The 22,192-nt window shown below is 40.8% G+C and overlaps 1 protein-coding gene across 3 annotated transcripts in view; it reads right to left on the bottom strand.

Moving 5' to 3' along the window:
• Positions 1-1,655: 1,655 nt before the first annotated feature.
• The window catches only part of LOC148036067 (uncharacterized), a 47,470-nt gene continuing 26,933 nt past the window's right edge, over positions 1,656-22,192 (bottom strand). The window contains exons 4-11 of one of the 3 annotated variants that reach the window (XM_087678074.1): positions 12,020-12,092; positions 11,715-11,802; positions 8,639-8,707; positions 8,463-8,533; positions 8,295-8,383; positions 2,855-2,991; positions 2,675-2,764; positions 1,658-2,486 (exon numbers count right to left, since the gene is read on the bottom strand). In XM_087678074.1, the coding sequence (XP_087534200.1) occupies positions 2,238-2,486; positions 2,675-2,764; positions 2,855-2,991; positions 8,295-8,383; positions 8,463-8,533; positions 8,639-8,707; positions 11,715-11,802; positions 12,020-12,092 (866 nt within the window). In that variant the 3' untranslated portion in view covers positions 1,658-2,237. Of the gene's footprint in view, positions 2,487-2,674; positions 2,765-2,854; positions 2,992-8,294; positions 8,384-8,462; positions 8,534-8,638; positions 8,708-11,714; positions 11,803-12,019; positions 12,093-22,192 lie in introns of all 3 variants that reach the window. The other 2 variants (XR_015690890.1, XM_087678073.1) reach the window with 2 other exon arrangements.

Raw genomic sequence — 22,192 nt, 5'->3', positions numbered from 1 at the left:
TTGCTTTGCTGTAGAGAGGGTACTCAAGACTGCAGTTGAATCTGCATTACTGCTTGCATTTACTACTACATTGATTGTAAAGAGAGGCATTCAGCATTACATCAGTCTGTGTTTTAAATGCATTAATGTTCACATCACAATCACCTTATTGTGAGCTTCATGGCTACGTTACTTTTTGCATCACAAGTGTTACAATTTGCGCGAAAACTGCATTACTGTGCGCATCATGAGACTGCACTATTGTATTACTGCATTGCGCCCAGTGAGAGTTGTGCTGGCATCAATCCACATTCAAAAACAATCATGTGAGCATGAAGGACAGCCTCCCAGTCTCACATGCACAATAGTAGGTCCAACACATCACATGCAGGTCCACAACAGCATTAGGGACTCTCCCCATCTAACATGCAAGTCCATCACATAGGACATCAGAGAATTCATTTGAGTATTCACGTCAAAGCATTCATACCAGCATCACGCGCGTGCACGTGTGTGTGTGTGTGCATGTGAGCGAGCTAAGTTGAAGAGATTGAGTGTGATAATAGACATGATTCTTAAGGCACTTAATTTTTTTAAGTAGATTTCAAGACATGCCACCAAGAGATCTAAATACATGTGTTGTCATTAGGAATCCCCACCTCAATAAAAGCTTTCACAATATCCACCCAGGGCTGCTTCTCTAAACAAATAACAGCTAATCGAATAGCCACCATGTGCTTCTTGACATCCAAAAGGACAATACCACCCATATGTATTCGAGTGGTGATATTGTCCCACTCATAGGTGCCCTCCAAAGTCCAGACAAAATTCCAATTCCTTACGAGCTTAAGTATTGTTTTAGATTGCTACATTGACCAAAATTCAAATAAACCATTTTTCAAAAAAGAAAACTGACTAATGGCACATTTAAGGCCTAAAGACCGTAGGAGATTCTACTATTCCTCACTGGTTGAGACTATTCTTTTTGTTGTCTAGCAACAATACGTCACAATAGAATTGACACTGGTGGCAGAATCTCTTTATTTGGCAGCGGATTCTCAGTGCGAGTCAAAGATATGCTCCTTCTAAAGGTGGGCTCAATACAAGGGCTCAACAGACAACTGGCTGGGTGAGAAGTAGAGTACAGACCAAGTGAAGGCGAGAGTAAGAAATTTTTAAATTGTGTGCAGAGTCTAGTTTGGAGGAGCTATTGCAGTAAACATTTCTGCAAAACCAATAAATCATGGGATGGTGTGGTGTAGGTTGAAGAAAATTAGGAAGCATATTGCTGTTCCTTATTTTGAGGATTCTAATCCTTGCCAAGATTAAGTTTAATTTATCCTGATGATATGCTGCAACGTTCAACAAATGCAATATACCATAAGATGGAGGAAGAGATGTGGGTTCCTGGAAAAGCTAATGAGGAGTGGTCATGTAGAGATGGCTGTACCAAATGATAAGATACATTGCTACAATTATGAAAGTCAAAGATCCTGTACCAAGGCATGGTCTCTGTCTAGAGAGTTCTTGTTGGAGGCCTCCCTACTAATGATATGGTGAGACGACACAAGATTGCTAGTGGCTGTGTATTTAAGATTACATGTGTGGAAACTGCATCCTTTTGTTTCCTACTTAGTTGCTAGACAGATTTGGGATTTTATTTCCAAGGTTTTTACTTCATTGACATCCAAAAGAGTTACTACAAATGTCCATGGGTCTTGGGAAGATTATCCTGGATTGACACATTGTAACTGCAACGTTCTCATTTGTTGCATCTCTTGCATTGATTGGACTCCACACATCTAGATACTAGAAATGCTTTTATCTTCAATTCTTCCGCTAGAGTTCATGATCATATTGAACACATTAGAGGCTTAATGTTGGGGCAAGTAGCTTCTATGATACCAACAGCGGTTGTCATCTATGATGTGGCTACTCGAACTGTTGAAGGGCTTTGAAAAGTTTTCTTTTTCCTACTATCACACTCCTAAATTCTTTTGGATTTTGTTATTTCCAATGGTCAAGGAGAGAGACAATCATCATATAGGGAAGTATCTTTATGAAACATCTTAATCTCCATGAGGACAAGCCACCTATTTCCGATTTTGTAGATAGAGTGAATAAATTCCCATTTTCAGCTCAATGCAATATTTAACCAACAATGTCAGTGCTTGATTATTGAGGCCTTGTCCTGCAACAGATTGTCAAAATCAATGGTGTTTGATGGGCAAATTAGGGAGATTCACAAGTGAATTTTCTCACAGTACAATTGGTCCTTTGGACTTTGATCCTTGCACTGATCCACTGCCAAGACCTAGTTCAAGAAAGACTTTATGGGTTCTTGTTAAATTCTCACTTACTTCCCAAAGCCTTGATGCCAGCTTACTGTCCTGAGCTTGAGAGCTTGGCTTTTTAATCTGGCAGTCCTCAAAGTAGAAGCCTGAAATACCCTCCAAATCCTCTGATGAGGCAAGATGCACAGCAGTCGAGGCCCCTTCTTCTGGTGTCTGCTTCAAAATAAGTAGAGCTTCTTAATCCCATTAACATTCTTATTAAGTTCTACTCAATCTGTGTTAAGACCCTCGTTGAATTGATCCACACGCACAAACACTAAATTATTTCACAATAGTTGTTGTTGATCCAACCATAAAAAGTGTCAGTTGTTATCATGGTGGGAAGCAGGAAACGAGCTTACCTTCAGACCAAGAAGTTTGAGAATAAACAAGCGAAGCCCAGGTAAGACTGACTTCTCACTCATCATCTGTGGTAAGATGTACCTAATCAACTTCATGGAACACAGGTTTTATGTTAGTCGCAATATGTTGGCTATAAATTTGAAGCAGGGAATGACAGACACTGTATGGGTGAAAGCCACCTGCGTGTCAACAATTCCTGGATGCATGCAGTTTGATGTCACTCTGATGTTTGCTGCTTTGCAACGCCTGCTTAACTCGTACGAGAAAAGGCAATTTGCTAGCTTTGACTGGCCATAGGCTATCCAAGGATTGTACCCTGTGAACTTTGAAGAAATCAGAACATTATTACTTCATATAATCCTGTCTCCTTTCTTCTCACCTCTACCTCCCCTCCATGCAGTCATATGGCCTATCCCAATTTCACCTCAACATCAGAGGTAACAGAGTCAAATAATAGGGCAAAGACAACAAGTGGCTTGTAGCATGAGGACAGCTGGGGCAGACTAGATTGTCGAACAATGGAGCAAGCATCCACAAATCCTAGATCAAATGGACTTGGCTCAAGCAGCCAGGAGCCTGTGTCTTCAAAAAGCAAAGATAGAATGGTGATTTAGCACATTGGCCCTTTCTCCACCCCCCAGGTCAATGGTCCAATTCACTAGGAAGGCAGCTCAAGGCCTTCTTGGGGGCACAGAGGATAGCTTGTGGGAGATCTCTTCATGTGATAAAGATATTTAGACTTCAAAGATAAGAGGATGTGCACAAGAAAGTACAGGATTTATAAGGTTTTGTTGGAAACAAGCGAAAGTCAAAGACCATTCACAACCTCCAAGCTCTTGCAATGAACGAAATGGCCTGCAGGACCTTCACTCTCTGGGGTAGAACCTGTGGGAGTGGAACCCGGCGAGGCAATGGCTGGGGCACAGCAGGGCCAAGAGCATCCCATGCCCCATATTTTGGCTACTCTGCCAGCCTCCACGACTGACCAGTAATATGATGGCTACAGAATCAGTTAAAAGAGGGCAACAATGAATAAAAACTTTCAAAGAGGTTTTTGATCAGGTTGTAGACCACCCAATTGGCAGCCTCACATGCTGATCAGTAGTTGGCTTGCTGAGATGAGTAAGCACCGTTGTGACCAAAGACTAGCCGACACTATCAATTCAGCCTAGCTGATTTGGTAAGCACCTTTGCAGATCATGAGGCTACCTTAAACTGGGTTACATCACTTGGGATTCAGCTTTGGCTCCTTCCGAGCCCAAGCACTCACACCAATGGTATGAAATTACATCAAAGCTCAAGTATATGCATCCTTGTGGCAGTTGAGTCTAAGGTAGCATAGGAGCAACCCAAAGGGAAATACAATGTCATCACATGGCAGGTTTGCTGTGTCAGGTGCTGAAGAACCATGAAAGGGGAGCCGCCCTCCACTGGCTGCATTCTGGCTTCTCTTTGGCTAGAGATTATTCATACATTCAGAGGGGAGGAGGAGAGCATTTAGTATGCTCACAAAATCCACATAGGCACTGCACTGGAACAAATTCTTTTTTGAGTGGAATTGGCTCATACAACACACCATCTACTTTTGCATAGAGCTGAACTCGATCAAGGTTAGGACCTGTGATCCAGACGATGGCATAAACAACAAATGCAAGGAAATCAGAGGGGATGCAAATGGTATCCTCTTGGATAAAGGAGCTGGAAGTCTTTTCCTTTTGGATGGCCTTGGCTCGTTATTCACACCAAATACATCCTTAATCTAGTGGAGCAGCACCAGGTCAAGATTAGGATCTGTGACTCAGATGCTGGTATGAACAATAACCTCCAGAGAGCTGGAGGGGCTGCAGATGGAGTCCCCTTTGGGGCTAGAGGTAAATGCATCACAAACACATGAATCTTGAACAAGGCACATTCTTGTCAATGGCATCCCAAGGTAGACATCACCGAAACAAATGATCAGAGTTGAGAAGTTTTGTTAAGGAAAAGAGCTAAGAGCCAGCCCAAAAAATCAGAATCTTGAGATCCCACAAACCTACAAGAGACTTTCAACAAGAGAAAGGATTAGACATTGAGAAGCTCTGTTAAAGGAAAGAGCCAAATGAAAAAAGTCAGTATCTTGAGGTCTCACAGACTTGGTGAATTCAAGTTGTACTCTTTCTTTGACCTCTGATAAATGGATAATTATATTTGAACGCAGTTTACGGAACCTGATAAAGCATATCATACCTGGATTGCAAAGAAGGATCACAAAATCAATTGTGGAGATGGAAGAAGCTACGATAGGTCCACAGATCTGTAACAGAAGTTCTAAGGCTGGTTACACACCAAATGACAGACGCCCACTTTGTAAGCTTTAGCGAATCAAAACACGTATTTAAGGGTTAGGCGTCCGTAGTCTTTTACACACTCAGGGAGTTTCCCCTGCCCACTTTGTAAAGTAGCGGACAAGGGTGCACTTTTTGCATTTGCAACCAATCAAAAAATTTATAAGTTTATTACTTTTTATTTTTTTACAAACTGTGTCCATTTGGTGTGTAAATGTATAACACCTATATCCGCGCCCAGTTTCAAAAAGTGTATGTCCACACTCTAGGCAGGGGTTGGCCATCCGTCACTTGGTGTGTAACCAGCCTAAATAGAGTCTGCCAGAATTGGACAGTTTACATGTGCAACCATTGGACAACACCAACACGGTATGAGCAATATAGTAAGTTTATTTCAATAAAGGTAACCAAGATTGTAGCTTGTACCATCTACATTGGCTGACAAATGCTACTTACTGTGATGGAGTTCAGAGGTTTGATTCAAAGGTGGCATGGAAGCAAGACCCAGCCATATTGATCCATTTATTAAATAAGCAGTGTATCAGGAGAGTCAATTGGAATATTTCCCTTTCCTCCTAGGAAACCACACATGCAGTTCTTTGCTTCTGCAACTACAGTTATTGTTGTTATGAAAACAATTATACCACATTTAAGGTGATTACCAACCCATTAAACTTGAAATTCTGAAAAACTGGGGGTTACTGGTTTGCACATTGAAATACCCAGTCAATATCAAAAAGTTGTGTATGGCCCAGTGGTTAAGTCAACTGCCTTTAACAAAGCCTGGTAGGAGCTCAAACCTTATTCGATGCAATATTTTTTAATTGAGAGGAACATTTGTCATGCCTTGAGTGGGAAATGTTGCCTGTCCAAATCTGTCTACAGCCCATAAAATGCAGCACCTATATGCTTTTGCTGTGTGGCATTATGCCCCTTCGTTTTTTTCAGGCACAAGTCTCATCTCTTCTCAATCTGTAGCCCCCCTTAGATCACTTCCTCTTCTCAACAATTTTGTAAAAATCAACTCCTCAACATAGTAGATTTCAAACACATTAATACATAGCATGTCCCTTTACTCTACTCATTTAGAGGAGACAAAAATCAAATAGGTGTCACATGAATGTGAAATTTTAATGCTTTGCTTAGCATTTAATAAAAGTTAATCAAATGTGCAAATGTGACTTGCACATGCGAGATGCAAGTTAACTATTTCCCAATGTTCCTGGGATCCAAGACCCTCAGATATCAATTGCTGCCAAAGGCAAAAGTTATAATAAGTTATGCTTGACATATACCAAGTGGTACTTGGTGTCAAAACTTGCCTAGAACATTTAATTAGCAATTAGTGTCAGTGGTGAAACTAGGAAATTTGGCATTAATTAATTAATTCATGTTAGTTCCATGCTAACGAGTGCTTAGGATCACTTGGATGATAAATTGGCCATGCCAATTTAATTATTAGCCAGTCAAATTATTTTACTAAGTCATAATATTTTGAAAATTAATTTAATAATGCTAGAAATTGTTTTACAATGTCGCCACTTGGCAACACTTTTGCCCATGCAAGTGGAAAACATTTTCGAGGCTGAGAGAGAGAAAGAAAGAAAGAAAGAAAGATATATTAACGTCTACATAAGGCCAATGTGGCCTATGAGACAAAGTCCAAAGTACATCCATGTCTAATGTCATCTCATCAGTAAGGCAAAGATAACATTACAAGTAAGTGGGTGGCCTATGAAACAATACTGAAAATAACTATACGATGGGGCTATACTAGGATTGAACCATGTGTAGTGTTGTTCCATCAATAGAAAAGAAAAGGAAAGGAAAGGAGAACCAGATCTGATTTAGCCATGTACAAAAGTGTGGTGGAGACTATGGGCTGTAGCCAGTCTCAAGGTCTGCACATTATCTTAGCTATGATGCGGTCCCTGGCTGCTTCACTGATATGCCTGGTAGTGAGTCAGTGGTGTCTTGTGATAATGGCTCTAATCCGACTGTGATGTGGCCTCCTCGGAAGTGGTCCTGGTAGACGAGGTCGTCATGCTCGACGAAGGGAAATGGCTCTATCCAATGTGACTCCACGGTGTGGCCTGTAAGGTGTCTGGCGGGGTGGCTCTGTCTCTGCTAGGCTGGTAGTGTCAGTAGGGTCAGCTCTGTAGAAAAATTCTGTCACTGCTCTCTGTGTGTGTCCCTTTGGGTGAGCTAGCCTCCTGTTTCGCAGTAGTGCATTTGGCGAGAGAGAGAGAGAGAGAGAGAGTGAGTGAGAGAGAGAGAGAGAGAGAGAGGATTGTCATTGCTCCTGTAACATTTAGTAAGCCATTTCCAACCAATGGGAGACTCTCCAAGAGCTAGTGACATGCCCAAAAACAGCTGTTTAAGGACTATTTCAACCAAGCAACATCATACTCGGAATGCTCCATCAATGGAGACATCTTTCATGGCCGTCTAGGCAAGGCAACAATTAATTTCTTCCATTTTCTCGTAATGGAAGTGTAAATTTTCTCTTTTCAGCATTCACTCACATTCTTTAATCTATTCTCATCCTTCCTCAACAATTTCCAATAAAATCAGCCATTGGAGATGGAGAATTTGACTAATCTCTACTATAAATCCTATTTACAATAAAAATTAGGATTTGACAACCCTCTCGCAAAGCACGCTCAAAAATTGAAGGCCAAGAGACTTGAATTCCAATCACTAAGATTGAGGCAATTTTAGGAGATTCAAGTGGCCATTCAGCTAATAAATATTTGGAGCTAAATTTGTCACCCAAGGAGCATAATTGAAGGCCATCCTCAAGCAAACTAAGGAGCAAATTGGTTTGAAAGCTTATTGGTCATTTATGACAACAAGAGGCAATTTGAGAGTGAAGGAAATTCAAGGAATTTCATTGTATTCCATCCAAATTGCAATTCAAGATTAAAAAATACTGTAAGGGGCACCAATTTTGGGGCCAACAAGCTATCCATTGTCCAAGATTAAGTGGTATCATTTGCATTGTTAGTTTATGTGAATTTTATGCTTACCGTAATTGTTGATTAATCGGGTCATTACAACCCTCTCCAAGAAGGAAAGCTGGTTTAGTAGATACACCTCTATCAAAGCCTAAGCTTATTTCCTAGCTAGGTATACAATTTTTAATTTCCTGCTTTTCTTCACACCATTGTAGAAGGTTGAAAAGAAAAGAACAAAGCAATGTACCTTTTTGCACGAAATGAAATGGTTGAAAGAAAGGAAACAACGACAGGAGGGTAGCCTCTCTTGATGTAACATTGAAACAATCTCCAATTACCTCTGGAGTATTTGAAATTGAGATCACTAAAATCAATGCTACCAATGCGCTCTGCAGCAGATGCTAACACCACGATCCTGGATGATGACCTAGAACAACAAGTGTAAACTTTAGACACAATAATCACAAGCATTGATAATACGACTCCATAGGACTACAAGATAATACCCAGAAGAAGCACTGTTGATCAATGTTTCCAGAAGTAATGCACTAAGCAAAAAATGACCCAAATGATTGACCTGCATAAAAGTGAAGCTGGAAATGTGATCAACTACAATTTTCCTTTGAAAAGACTAGAGCAAGTCTATTTTAATTAAGTCACAAACTAAGGTCACTGAAACTACCCCAAATTGTTGTTCAAACCCATCTTTGGTATATGACTGTGGACATGCCATTATCCCAGCATTGTTCACCTATAAACAACATGACCAAAATCCAAAAGATGAGCTGGTCAAATAGAATAAACAAGCTGTAATAATATTGCAACTTTGCACCGATTTCCTCACAGATAATAATACTCTGATCAAACTTAGCTGAAGGCCACCTGCTTAGGCCTGCAGGGTGTTGCTATCTAGGTTTGTTTGCAGGCAACACCAATCATCTGTTGGGTAAGCATGGCCAGTCTGTCCAGCTTTTGCCTCGATTTGATTCTGTTTTAAGAGTTCAGACTGCTGCTTTCAAGTATTCCATCTTGTTTTGACATTTCAACAAGAAGCTCCTTTTTACCAAATGACAGATTTGAGAAGCAGATGGGCCTGCTTGAAACGAGGCAATTCACACTCAAAAGTTTTGAGGATGCGCAACCGCCAGCACATTTTCAGTGAACAAAACGTCATATGGCCCCCAATAGAGAAGCCATGATGGACATTTGACATTGGGGGATCCCTCCTACACTAAAAAGTGGTCGAAGAGATGGCTAGAAATTGCTTGTGGTTCTACAAGCAAGAAAAAGAAATGAAACTGGAAGAATAGCAACCTGAGGCATCTTACATCAGTTGCAAGAAGTTAGCTATAGCCCAAAACATTAGATATAATCCAACTGCCAACTGGAGGGTAGTGGGTACTTGGCCACATTCTTGGGTCGCTTTATGACTAGGTGTAAATGCATCCTTGAAACTAGGGCAGTCGGCAAGTCCTATAAAAAGGACTTAGGGGCTCATTTGTGCAACTTATACATAATCACTGCACTTGGACTCTAGGCAGGCCCATTGGCCATCGCCTCTATTTCTCAAATCCGGGGTGATTTTGTTTGGCTCTATGGCTAGGATGTGATTTTGATGTCCATTTCCTTATGTTTCATCCTTTTGTGGGGGTACATTATTTTGTGTCTCGCATGCAAGTTGAATCCAAGGTGGATATTTGATTGGTATCAAAGTAATAACTTGCTCTTTCATGCCCAACATAATGATGTCCACAAAACCACTAGGAAGCTCATGGGAATGCCATGGTACATGCCTACTAAGAGGTTCACTTTCCTCTTGAATAGATAGTATTGGATGCCAATAGCAAGAGAGATGAAAACAGGAGGCATGTACAAGCAAGTGCACCATGTACAAGCAAGCGGTGTGCATGGTGAGAAATTCTTGCTAGGTAACTCATGTTCAAGATATTGGCACTTGTGCATTAAAGGTGGTTAAGAGGGAACTACATGCTAACCCCAATCTCATCCGTGAACCTAGTTATCCACATCCGACAGATGGATGGACTAGCCCGAACCGAAATGCCTAGTAACATGTCCAATCAAGCCCGATGGCATAACTGTCTAACTATTTTTAAGTGCCAATTTGTGATCATTTGGGATTACTTTTGTGGTAGATGTAGGTGTTGTTTAGGCTTCCTCTCCCACAATACACATGCACACAATCTCTTTTTTTTTTTTCTTTCCGTAATGCTCTCTCTCTCTCTCTCTCTCTCTTTTTTTTCGTAAAAAATCTCTCTCTCTCTCTCTGTCTCTCTCTCTCTCTCTCTCTCTCTCTCTCTCTCTCTCTCTCTCTCGTAATCAAGTGGCTACCCTAGTGGTAAGCCACTTATTTTATTAACCCTATATATCCCATTCAAAGAATATATTATTTCCCTCCCTAATTCCAAATTCAAATTTCAGGCTCAACTTTCAAGCTCTCTACTCCCTACTCCTCAAGCTCTCCTTCACCCTACCTCCACTCTCAAGCTCTCCATCCTCTCTATCCTCAAGCTCTCCATATGTAAACTCCTATTGTAAAGAATCCTACATAGTAAATGACAGTAAACTTACTCAAGAATGTAATCTACACCCCTACCATTAAGGGTTTATCCACCACTTGATGCCACAAAGTACAATGAGTCAACAAGCTGGATAACCAGTGAGAATGCAGCTGAGTCTGAGCTGACTGATGATGCCACAGGCTGCATCGGCAGCAGAACCGGTAGCAAGCCTCCAGGTGCTGAAAACGCAGGCTGGCTAGACCTCTAAGGCAGTAACCAGCAGTTATGAAGTCTGGTACAGCAGTGATTGGGTGCAGAGCAGAAAAACACGGAACTGAAATGAATCCAGGCACTGCAAGATGATGATGACAGCAGCAGAAGGTGACACCGACAGCTCCAGATACAGAGGCCAGGCAGCAACAAAGCAGCACAGCTCTCCAACAAGGTCATGGTGATGATGAGAATGCAGGCTGGTTGGAAGTGACTGAGGCTGGTGGCAGAGATCATGATAGCAATGGTGGAAAAGGCTGGCAATGATGATGGAAAGACGGATAGAGGGATGAAGATGACAGACTACAACCTCCTTTATCTAGAACTTTTCAAGCCAGTTTCCCTACCAAATGATTCAAAATGTATTTTTCTTTTAAATTCTTTCTGGGGCTATTTCTAGAGTTAAAGTGGAGATTTTGACCGGGCCATCGCAGTGGGCCCTTTCCATTGTGACTGGACTCTATATATGGCTTCCTCGCATGTAGACATCATCCTCAATATCCCATGGCTTCATGATCATTTTGCATTCACCATCTTCATGAGCATGAGGTGACCTTCCACAACTTCCAGCATGATATCCATGGACCATGGTGAGCACCTCCCAGCCATAAGAGTTGACTTTTTTAGCAGTTCAGCAAAAGTGCATATACAAAAGGGTACCTCTCCCTGTTAGGTTTCAGCAACTACCTGACTGAGAGAGGACTAGAGACTGAGGTTTTCCACTTGACACATGCCTTGATCAAGTCAGAAACACGCACATTCTCCTTCTTCAGGACATGATAGGCATATAAATGGAGGATGCTTAATGGCAGCATATTTCAATGAACTTCAAAAAGTCATGAATGCAATCTATCCCAATATGGTCCCTCAGTAATGCAGTCACATTTTTTACTGTTCTACTCTACAGAATGAGACTACTTACTTTAGGCTACAGCATCCAAGCTTTCTTGAAAGTTATTTTTATCTTACCAGGACATGTAGAGGCAACTTCTCTTCCTTGTATTCTCTTACGAAGTTGTGTATTGAATTGAAAGATCCAAGATCACATACCATTGCCCTTCATAAAGTACAAAAAGATTCAGCATCATTTGAAAAAATATGAGCATGGCTGCAGCTGACAGGAAAAACTTAATATCAGGGTAATGATTGAAAGAAAAGCCAAATTAGATCTTTCAAATCAGATGAAAATGTCTAGTAATAAGTTATTCATTGCGATTTTGACACAATTGACAAGAAGAGCTATCTGCCATTCAAACAATTCGCATAAAACGTACTTGACATTTGGATTACCGGAAAGCTGAGTGATCTCAGAACAAGCAATGTCTCCTCTCTCTTTGCTCCTGCATGCTATCTTAATCATCAAAACCCAAAAGTTACAAAGATGCAGGAAGGCCATTCCAGTTTTCACTGATTTTAGAGGATGAATCACAACATAAGAGAAATTTGATAACTCATGCAACCATGGAGGCTAAGGTACATAGTGCCTTGGTAGCTTTTACTAAGGTATCTTAAAACCTGATATGCAACTCAAAGAGATAGTAATAAAGAAATGCTGGAAAGGACCTGCTCAGCAATGCAGTTCAGCCTCTGCCTCTGCTTAATTGAAAGACCTCAGCCGTTTGAGGATGGAGAATTGCACCAGTAAAAACCTGCTAAGCTTCCTTACTTGCTCCAGGTTTGCCTGGGAAAGCCTTTTGGTCTTGCACTCGTTACCCAAGTCTTGACACATGGGGAAGACAGCCTTTTAAAAGCTGAAATCTGAGGTCCAAAAGGCTGGGACAGGTCTGACCACAGACTTGCCTGCTGAGTCAGGACTTCCTATCAATGCCACATAGTGCTGCTTGCTAGACCTGTCTGCCAACATGCATGCCTGCATGTTTGTCATTTTGGCTGACTGGCTATGCATATGGTGGCTGGATCCATGTGGCTGCACATCTGGCTGATGTGGTTATGGGATTAATTTAATGCACAGTTTCATGTAGAATTGCCTTCCTTTAGATCACCCTCTTATGCCTCTTCAGTCTTATTGGACTGTGAATATGAAAACATAGCATGGAGCTCATGTACTCTTGAAATTGTTTTTACCGACATTGTGGCAGTGCTTCTACATCCATGCCCACAGCTTGGAGCTGCTGAAAAAACTCAGCTCAAGAAAACACGAAAAATAAAAGAGACAAAAGGAGACCAAAGTGTTGAGATAACATAAGCCTTACATGCTGAATAAGCCACTTAAACAGTCCCAAAAATGCTTAATTAATGAAAACCCTAAAATGGTGTGCAGTTCAAGAGAGTTCTAAAACAGGGCGTGGTATGAGGTCCCAAAACTTTCTATAAATAGGTAGGCTGCCCTCCATTCAGCCTAGTCTCACTTTTGCAAGTTTCAGGCCCTCTAGCTCCGCTGCCCACACCGCGTTCGCAGGGGACATCTCAGCCAAAGCTGCTTGTTGCTGTCTACATCCATCAGGCACCTATTTCCAGCCTCCATCATGTAGTCTACATCGATTTCTGCTGGGTTTGCTGATTACCACATCGTCTACAGCTGGTGACCTGCTGAACTATTGTGTTTGTGATGTGCACTTGTTGTACGGACTGCCATGTCATCATACCTGCATTTTTACTACCGTCAGCCTGCCATGTCATCATACCTATATTTTTGTTGCCGTCAGCCTGCCACGTCATCATCAGCTTGCTACATTTGCAGTTTTCTCTCCTCTCCCTATCCGACACTAATCCAGCACCACACACCCCTGTGTTTGCTGCTATTCGACAGCTGGAGGCTGCCTTTGCTGCTCAGGATCCGTCAAGAGTACAACACTCTCCTGCTCAACACTTTTGCCTTGGTCCTTGAGCCAAGAGTTCGGGGTATAGTTTTCATTCTTGCACGATATATTTGCTGCATGAGCATTGTATGTTCAGCATTCAATCATTGATTCAAATTTCCACTATATTCATTGTCTCTGAGTTACCCTAACCCTAATTGTGTTTTTTTTATTTTATGCTTTGTCGTACACTTTCATTTATGTTTCTATGTTAGGGTATTTCTTCACATGGCATTGCTTATAGCCAAAGTCAATGTCATATTTGCTGGCAAATTTACACATAGAGTGAGGAAATCTTTGATTTAACTGTGCCATTTTCTACTGCTGGTAAACTTCTTTTATGGTCTACTCAATTGCAAATTTAACTGTGCCATTTTCTACTGCTGGTAAACTTCTTTTATGGTCTACTCAATTGTTTGCAAAACCTGACCGACACTGTCAATGAAATCCCTATTTTCAACTTTCATCTTTTGCTTACAATAAAAGGGAATGGGCTCAGGAAGAGAACATACTAAATGTTCTTTCGTGCTCTTATCATGAGCTCCTAATCCTTCATATAGCAAGTCCCTCATATAGATAAGATATTCTTTACATTGTCTGGGGTCACATGGTTTGGACTTGAAGAAAGCTTCTCTAGCCTCTAAAACATCATCTAATTTATTGCCTACCAGCTCACCAAGGAGTAATTCAAAGAAAAGCTCGACAAGGTCTGCATGCTGCACAATAGCTAATTTGACCTATGGATGTATTGAAATCCACCACTATTTTAAACCACCAACAAAGCCATGAGTCATGGCGTTGAGAATGTCAATTCTATTTGTTTGGGGCTTATCAAGTATTTTTTGTCCTACATATGTTCTGGAGATTTTCCATCTATTGACCAGATAGGGAATGAACCAACCTTTTCTAGTACTCCTATTTTCCTATAGAAGTTTGTATAAGAAGGTTTCATATATGAAGTGGTTGCATTCACAAAAGTAGTGGTTTTGGCTACATTTATTGCAAGAGATGGAGTAGTACTTACAATAGTGTCTGTACGAGCATTCAATAATGCATGAAGGAGTGTGTCTGCAAGGGATTGGTCCCGGTGTGGATTGATAGGAACAAACTCATCATCAATGACACTATCGCCGTCTTCATCTGAGGATGAAAGAGTATAGGCAGCCTGTCTTTGAAAAGCAACTTAATCGCGGAAATACCATGCAGGTAATTCATGAGTTGGCATATTTGGAGGATGTTGATCAATGCTTTCCCCCATTAGGCGAGAGCCAAGCCAAGCATCTAGACTACGATGAGTCTGGCTTTTCTGTTGGTCCACAGGTGAAATACATACGGGCATTTGATCAAGTACCTAATTAGCTTCTCTTTGCCTTCAAAGCCTTTCAATTATTAGGTCATGAATATGGTCAAAAGCAACCTTGTAATCCTTTTCAAACCAATCTGGAAACAGCAGTTCTAGGTATTCTGCTTAGTCTTCAGCTATGTCCCCCGGTTGAAGTGTGGGTTGTAACAGACAGGGTTGCTAAATAGTGGTTTCTCCTTTAAGGACAGATGTTAAGGACAATAGATCTCTGGGATATCTGCGAAAATTTCATTTGGATCATCATTCTCCTCCTCCCAAATGGCGGGATAGGCCTGATTTAAGTCTGGGATTGTGTAAGAAGTAGGTCTATTTGAAGGGCCTTCAGAGGGGGTATCTTCTAAGATTTTCTCTTTCCCTTTAGTCATACTGACGTGATGCATATTTAACGAGCCTAGAGCAGGTGAGGAAAAGTAAGAACTCCATCCTTTTTGGAGTCTTTTGTTGGAAAAGGTTGTCCAATCTGGAGTGGCTGGTTGGACAGATAAGAGTGTTGATGCAGTAGCTTGCAGACTTGTAGAGCTACTTGGAGGAACACTGTGAGGAGTGGATATCTGAATTTGTGATTTAACAATTTGCTGACATAAGCTCAGAATTGAGTCACACAGTTTTTGAAGATTTTCCACTTTCTCAATTAGTCTTGTAAGGGCTAAGTGAGTCCAATTGATGGCTTGTAATTCAGCAGTCCAAGAGGTAGTGTTTTGGGGTCTCAAGTATGGAGCAGCTTTGTACTTGTGGTGCTCATATTCAAATTCTTGTACGACATTCACCACAGAAGAAGAAGCTTGTTCTATTAATTTTTTGCAATGAAGACAAATATCATGATGTACCTGTTCATGTGTACAAGGCTGAGTGTGGAATTTCAATATGTTGGCTCTCTGTGATGGAGACACCTTCAATTGTGGTTGAGGAACCTTCAGAACAGCCATAGTAGGATCTTCTAGTACTTCTAGAACCATGCGCTGCGGTAAATGCAATGTTTTGCCTTTGATATTTTGCACCTTGATCATCCTGGAAGGAAGTAATTCTTTTTTCTTCAAAGAGGAAATATCAAGTTGCCATTCATAGGGAAGTTCAATGTCAGACCACTTGACACAATCAGGAAGAAAATGTTGGATGCTTTCATCTAACTTCATAATAATTGTTTGACCCTTATCTTTTGAAGAGTTTATGCCTTCAACTACTCTGGGGATTACTAAGGACATGCATCTAAACACCATTCTATACTAGTGTTACATCATTAAGGTAAATTACGGGAAACAGGCACGAGGGACGCCCGTCCGGGGGCCTTGGGCACCCGAACGGGGTTTAGGGGAGCCTAGAATGAAAGAGAGTCCAAGAATAGTAGGACTCACCAAGAGTTGACGGTTGGCAATTGGATCACGATGGGAGTTGCCAGCAACTATCTAGGCAAAAGGTTGGGAGGAGAAGCGCATCTCGTGCCTCTGTCTTCAAGTTCGACTCGTGAGACGTTCTCACAGCATGAAGACGAATCTAACTGAGCTTGTATTCATTTCTGCCCATTGTATCACTGGTATCAGAGCAGGCGTCGGGTCCTTCTTCAGAGCCGTCGAGTCCTCCTTTAGAGCCGCTGGGTCCCGCTTCCATTTGTTTTTGCGCGAAGTTCTCTTTTCGGCGCCCACACGACACGTCATACGGATCTGGCATGAAGACGATACCCGACACGTCACCCGTCATCCGTCTTATTGGCCGCAGTGAGTCATACAGCGTGAAGACGGTGCCCCACACGCTTTACGCCCTTGTCCTGGACACGATTGACTTCGTGAGGCGCAATAAATAAAAAACGGCACTATATCGGCTGGCGCCTCTATGACCAGCTCCGGCTACAGGCTACCGTCTAACGACTGCAAAATAGCCGTGTGACAAGTACAGTTTGGCAAGGAACGAATTCAGGGAAGGCGTCACCAGCCGGACAAAGCCAGTCGAACCAGTTTCACATGTAGAAGGTGTATAGATGGTTCACGTGACCATTAGGAAGGGGTGTATTTAGTCCCCTCCTTACTAGGTGTTTCTGCCAATAAGCTTCATTTCTAGCGTGACTGGCTCAGTTCGGGAAAGACAAATTATCCCTCACTCTTCGGGTTATTATTAAAAGCCAGCAACAGTTGCCATGTCACTATAACCACGGTAGTACTTTACTTTGTACGCAAATTTCTTATATTTGCTTTCCAATTCCAGTGTATTAATGGAAGAGAAAGGGAAAGAGGGAGTAATTGAGGGTTCTAGTTCTGGGGACCACCCTATGGTAGATCCCCATGAAACGGAGATACAAGAAGAACAGTGGGAATAATTTTTTGCCACACAAGAACAATTTGATGATCTAACTGCTCATGTGCAGGCACAGGGGGTTCAAATGGAATTTTTAACTCAGATACTCACCGAAATAAAATCTCAATTAACTTTATTACTAGAAAGGGATAAAAATAAGATAGAAACCTCGGATATCCCATCTTCATCAAAAGATTTGGATGTGACTATACGAGATCCTAAGGAACCCCACCACAAGTTGAGGGATAATCCAATTTTAAAAGATATGAAACCCCCTCAGTTTCATGGGGAGGAAAAAGATAGAAATAAAGACACTATCTTTAATTTTCTCCAAAAATTGGAAGATTTACACAAACTTAAAAATACTCCACCACATCTCCAAGCGCTGGAGGCCAGTTTAACTTTGGGGCCAAAGGCGTATAAATGGTGGTGAACTTTAAAGGAGGCAAATAAAATACCTGAAACTTGGGCTCAATTTGAATCGGTCTTTTTGAAAGAATTCCTTCCTGAAAATGAAATGGAAAGAAATTGGGAAGATTGGGATTATGTCAGACAAAAGGGAAGACCCCTGCTGGCATATCTGGAGGAATATCGTGAGATAATCCTCAAATTGGAAGGAATAGATGAATTTCAAAAGACGAGAGGATTCATTAGGGGACTAGATAAGACCTGTAAAAAGGAAGTAAAAAGGAGTTCACCTAAGACACTTGAAGAGGCAATTAAATTTGCATTAATCAATGAAGATAGTACGCGTCCAGGTACACTCACTAGTCTCACCGATACAGAGCCCAAGACTAAGAAATTGGAAACCTCAAAATTTGTAGGCAAATTTAAAAGGAAAATGCCATTTTTTAAGGGCAAGAAACAACCTTTTGAAAAGACACAATATGTAAGGCCAAAGTTAAGTCCAGATGACTTTGATAAGGCCAAAAAAGAAAAGCTATGTTTCAATTGCCTATCCCCTAACCATGCTGCCTGGAATTGCCCTCAAACGAAAAAGGGGGAAGATAAAGGAAAGGATAAGGACAAGGGCAAGGGAAAAGAAAAACAAATCCATGTAGTGCAGACTCTAGAATTAAAGGGGCATGAAAAGTATAAATCTTTATAGGTTTTGCACAAGGATGTACAACACAGGTGTTGTATGTCAACTTCTATGTGGCAGCCTACCTTTGGGCCACATGATTTAGTTAGAGTGCATGGATTGATAGCTGGAAAGAGGGTTAGAGTCATGATTGATGACTCTGCTACCCACAATTTCATAAATTATGCACTTATCAAAAAATTGAAACTTCCCCAACAAAAGAGTGGGCATCAATATGTTGTTCGTATGATGCAAGGTCAAGATAATAAAATATGGGATACAATGGTATCCAATTTGGAAATTGAGATCCAAGGATATAAAGATAAACTTGATTTCCAAATTATGAATATGGAAAGAGCCGATATTGCTTTAGGGAGGGAGTGGCTATGGGGATTGGAACCATCCTTAAAACGTAGTTATCATCATAATACACTGGAATTTGAAAGGGATGGTAAGACTTTTGTGATTCAAGGTGAGCATGAAGTATCTGATAATCCTTTGTTGTGTTCCACTAAGGTTCAAAAGCTGATAAAGAAGGAAGCTTGTGAGGTATATATGTTATGGTCTCTTCCTGTACAAAACACTTTTACTTTCTGTAATATAAAGCAACAATTTTCTTATGTTTGTGAGTTGAATGTAAATAATGAATTAAGTGGTCTGTTAGATGAATTTAAAGATGTGTTTCTTTCTGATTTACCAAGTGGCCTTCCACCAGATAGGGGTGATATAAATCACCCAATTGACACAAATAAGAATACACACCCTATTTCTAAACCACCTTATAAGTTAAGTGAAACACAACACCAAGAAGTTGAAAGACAAATTAAGGATTACCTTGATAAAGGGTTTATACAACCCAGTAATTCACCTTGGGCTTCGCCAATTTTATTGGTAAAGAAAAAAGATGGTTCTATGCGACTTTGTGTTGATTATAGAGCACTTAATAAGATAACGGTAAAGAATAAATTTCCTATACCCAGAATGGAAGATCTTTTTGATCAATTACAAGGGGCAAAATTCTTCACAAAGATAGATTTAAGATCAGGCTATCACCAAGTAAGAATTAAGGCACAAGATGTTCCTAAGACAGCATTTCGTACTAGATACGGGCATTATGATTTTTTGGTGATGCCTTTTGGCCTCACTAATGCACCAGCTACCTTTATGAAGCTAATGAATAATGTATTACAGCCCTATCTAGGACATTTTGTAGTAGTCTTCTTGGATGACATCTTGATCTTTAGTAAATCAAGAGAAGAACGTTTGGAGCACTTACAATTGATATTCCAACTGTTAAGAACACATTCCCTCTATGCGAAGAAAACTAAATGTGAATTCTTCGCACAAGAGGTCAAATATTTGGGGCATATTATCTCGAAAGAGGGAATCAAAATGGATCCAGAAAAAGTAAGAGCAATTATTGAATGGCCATCTCCAAGGAACCTGGAAGAGCTGCAGATCTTCCTAGGTTTATCTAGATTTTACCGTAGATTCATTCGAGATTATGCCAAAATAGCTGTTCCAATGATAGACCAACTTAAAGGGAAAGGGAAGAGCTTTAATTAGGGAACAGACCAAAATGAAAGTTTTCAAAAACTTAAGGTAGCTATTGCTACAGCTCCAGTACTATTAATTATGGATCCCAATAAACCATTTGTGATTGAAGCTGATGCCAGTGATAAGGCGATAGGCGCGGACTTATTACAAGAAAGTCGACCAGTTGCTTTTGAAAGCAAGAAATTAGACCGTGCAAAATAGAATTATTCTGTTTATGAGAGGGAGCTGTATGCAATAGTACATGCAATGAAGAAATGGAGGCACTATCTGTACGGTGCCAAACTTTTGATCTTGTCGGATCATGAAAGCATTAGCTTAATGACCAACCGGATCTACAAGGGCGTAAAGCCAGATGGGCCGAACTCCTCCAAGAGTTCGACTATGAGATAAGATATAGAAAAGGAAAGTATAATATAGTGGTTGATGCACTCAGCAGAATGCCCATCATAAATGAATTGAGTTTTACTCAGTTCACTTCCGATTTGCTTGAATCCTTAAAAGGGAAATGCCAGGTTGATCCGGCATATTCCAACATATGGGATGTAAACGCCCCGAACAACGTAGTATGCTTAACAATTATGATATTCGCTTGTTTTCAAGATTTAATATAAAAGAGAATGAACACTTAAAGCTAAAAATGAAAATTACTCACAAAATTACAGCCATGAAAATGTAAAAGTAATGGAGACAAGATTGAGGGTTGAAGATGGGCAACCCCCCCCGAAGGAATGTATTTCTGCTCAACCCAAGTCCCTTAGGGAAGAGCTCAGTTACAATCAACCTGAGAGTGAGAAGAAGTAATTCTCACTCTCACAAGATCATGCAAAGATGTACAAACACACATGCATTATCTATTATGCAATGATAAGAACTGATTTCTTTATAGTATGAGAGAAGAAAAAAGGGGAATTCAGCCTTTCTCCATCGTTGATCAGCAGTACATGGATAGGGCTTGCTTCTTGTAGCTAAAATGGAAGAAAGAGCTCGAGAAGGAGGTGCTGTAATGAATTTACAGGCTTGCTGTCTTGTAAAAAAAACAGTGATAGAAGAGGGAATATGGAGGAATTTGATAATGGAGAAGTGGGGGATGATGATGGGGATGGATGGGGCCAGTTTCTGGCTATCTGTGGGTGCTGTACATGAGTTTACAGCAAAGAAAAATGATGATGAATGAAGAAAAACGAGCTCTTATTTATAGGAGAGGGGAGAGCTAGTACAAAAGAGGAAAGTGGAGTAGCACAAGACAAGTGTCCAGCCACATGTCATGAGATGTGACAAGTGGTGGGACACTTGGAAACTTGTGTGACAAGTGTCTTGACACTTGTCTCTTCTCTATGGCCTTCCTTTTTGGGTTGAATACTGTCAAGAATAGAAACAACCAAATTTAGTAAGCACAGTCAGAGTACAGAACTTACTATTTTTAGAATGACATCCCTATTTTTTAGGACTAGCATTTTTAGGCTAATTCGAGGCTCCTAAATTTTAGGGACCTCCTAAAATTTAGAGGTCCCTAAAATTTAGGGATCTCCTAAAATTTAGGGACCCCCCCCCCAATATGGGTGTCATATGAAAGCTTTTTCCGTGTACATCGCAAAAATGGTATCCGAATCTTCATGTGACTTTCCTATGCAAAGAAATGTGCATTTCAAGCTTTCAGCCCACACATGCACATTATACAAGCATTTCATGATCATGCCATCTTGTTGATTGTAACTGTTTGTTCTGGTGGATCTAGCCCACACTTCAAGGCATCAATCCTTTTTGTGTGCGAGTCTAACCCTGATATGCGTGAGTTCTAGTCACAGGCGCCCAATCGGGTCATATAGGTGGAAGTGTGAACTATCTTTTCTCTAACCCACCGCGTGGGTCCACCATAACCTGTGACCACTCATCAGTGGCCAGCTCCAATGCACTTTTCTTTATAGCTAATTAGTGCAAAGGAAATAAATTTAATAAATCATTATATAGACAAATTAATGAGAAAGGATACAAATTCTGTTTCTATAGAGTTGTGACATGGGAAGCAATAAAAAATGGGGATCCAAATGGAAGGGCCTCCACTGAGAAAGGAATATCTAAGGATGTTCAACAAGGAAATGGAGCATCACGGATTGCTCAAACCGGATTCAAGTGGAAGAATTCTACCATTGATAATGGTTATTTACTCTACAAGGGTAGGATATGTGTCCCAAAAGATAAAGAAATAAGGCGCCAGATACTCTTTGAGTGTCATGATACCCCTAGCGCAGGACATCCAGGAGTTAATAAGACTTATAGTCTTATTAAAAGGCAGTTCTATTGGCCTGGAATGAATAAGGACGTCCTTGACTATATAGTCAAA

The sequence above is a fragment of the Lygodium microphyllum genome, chromosome 5 (genome assembly GCF_053477565.2).
Source record: "Lygodium microphyllum isolate KBCC chromosome 5, Lygodium_microphyllum_v1.1.10, whole genome shotgun sequence".
Classification (NCBI taxonomy): domain Eukaryota; kingdom Viridiplantae; phylum Streptophyta; class Polypodiopsida; order Schizaeales; family Lygodiaceae; genus Lygodium; species Lygodium microphyllum.
The sequence above is the reverse complement of the archived record's forward strand: the minus strand, read 5'-3'. Positions and strand labels throughout refer to the sequence as shown.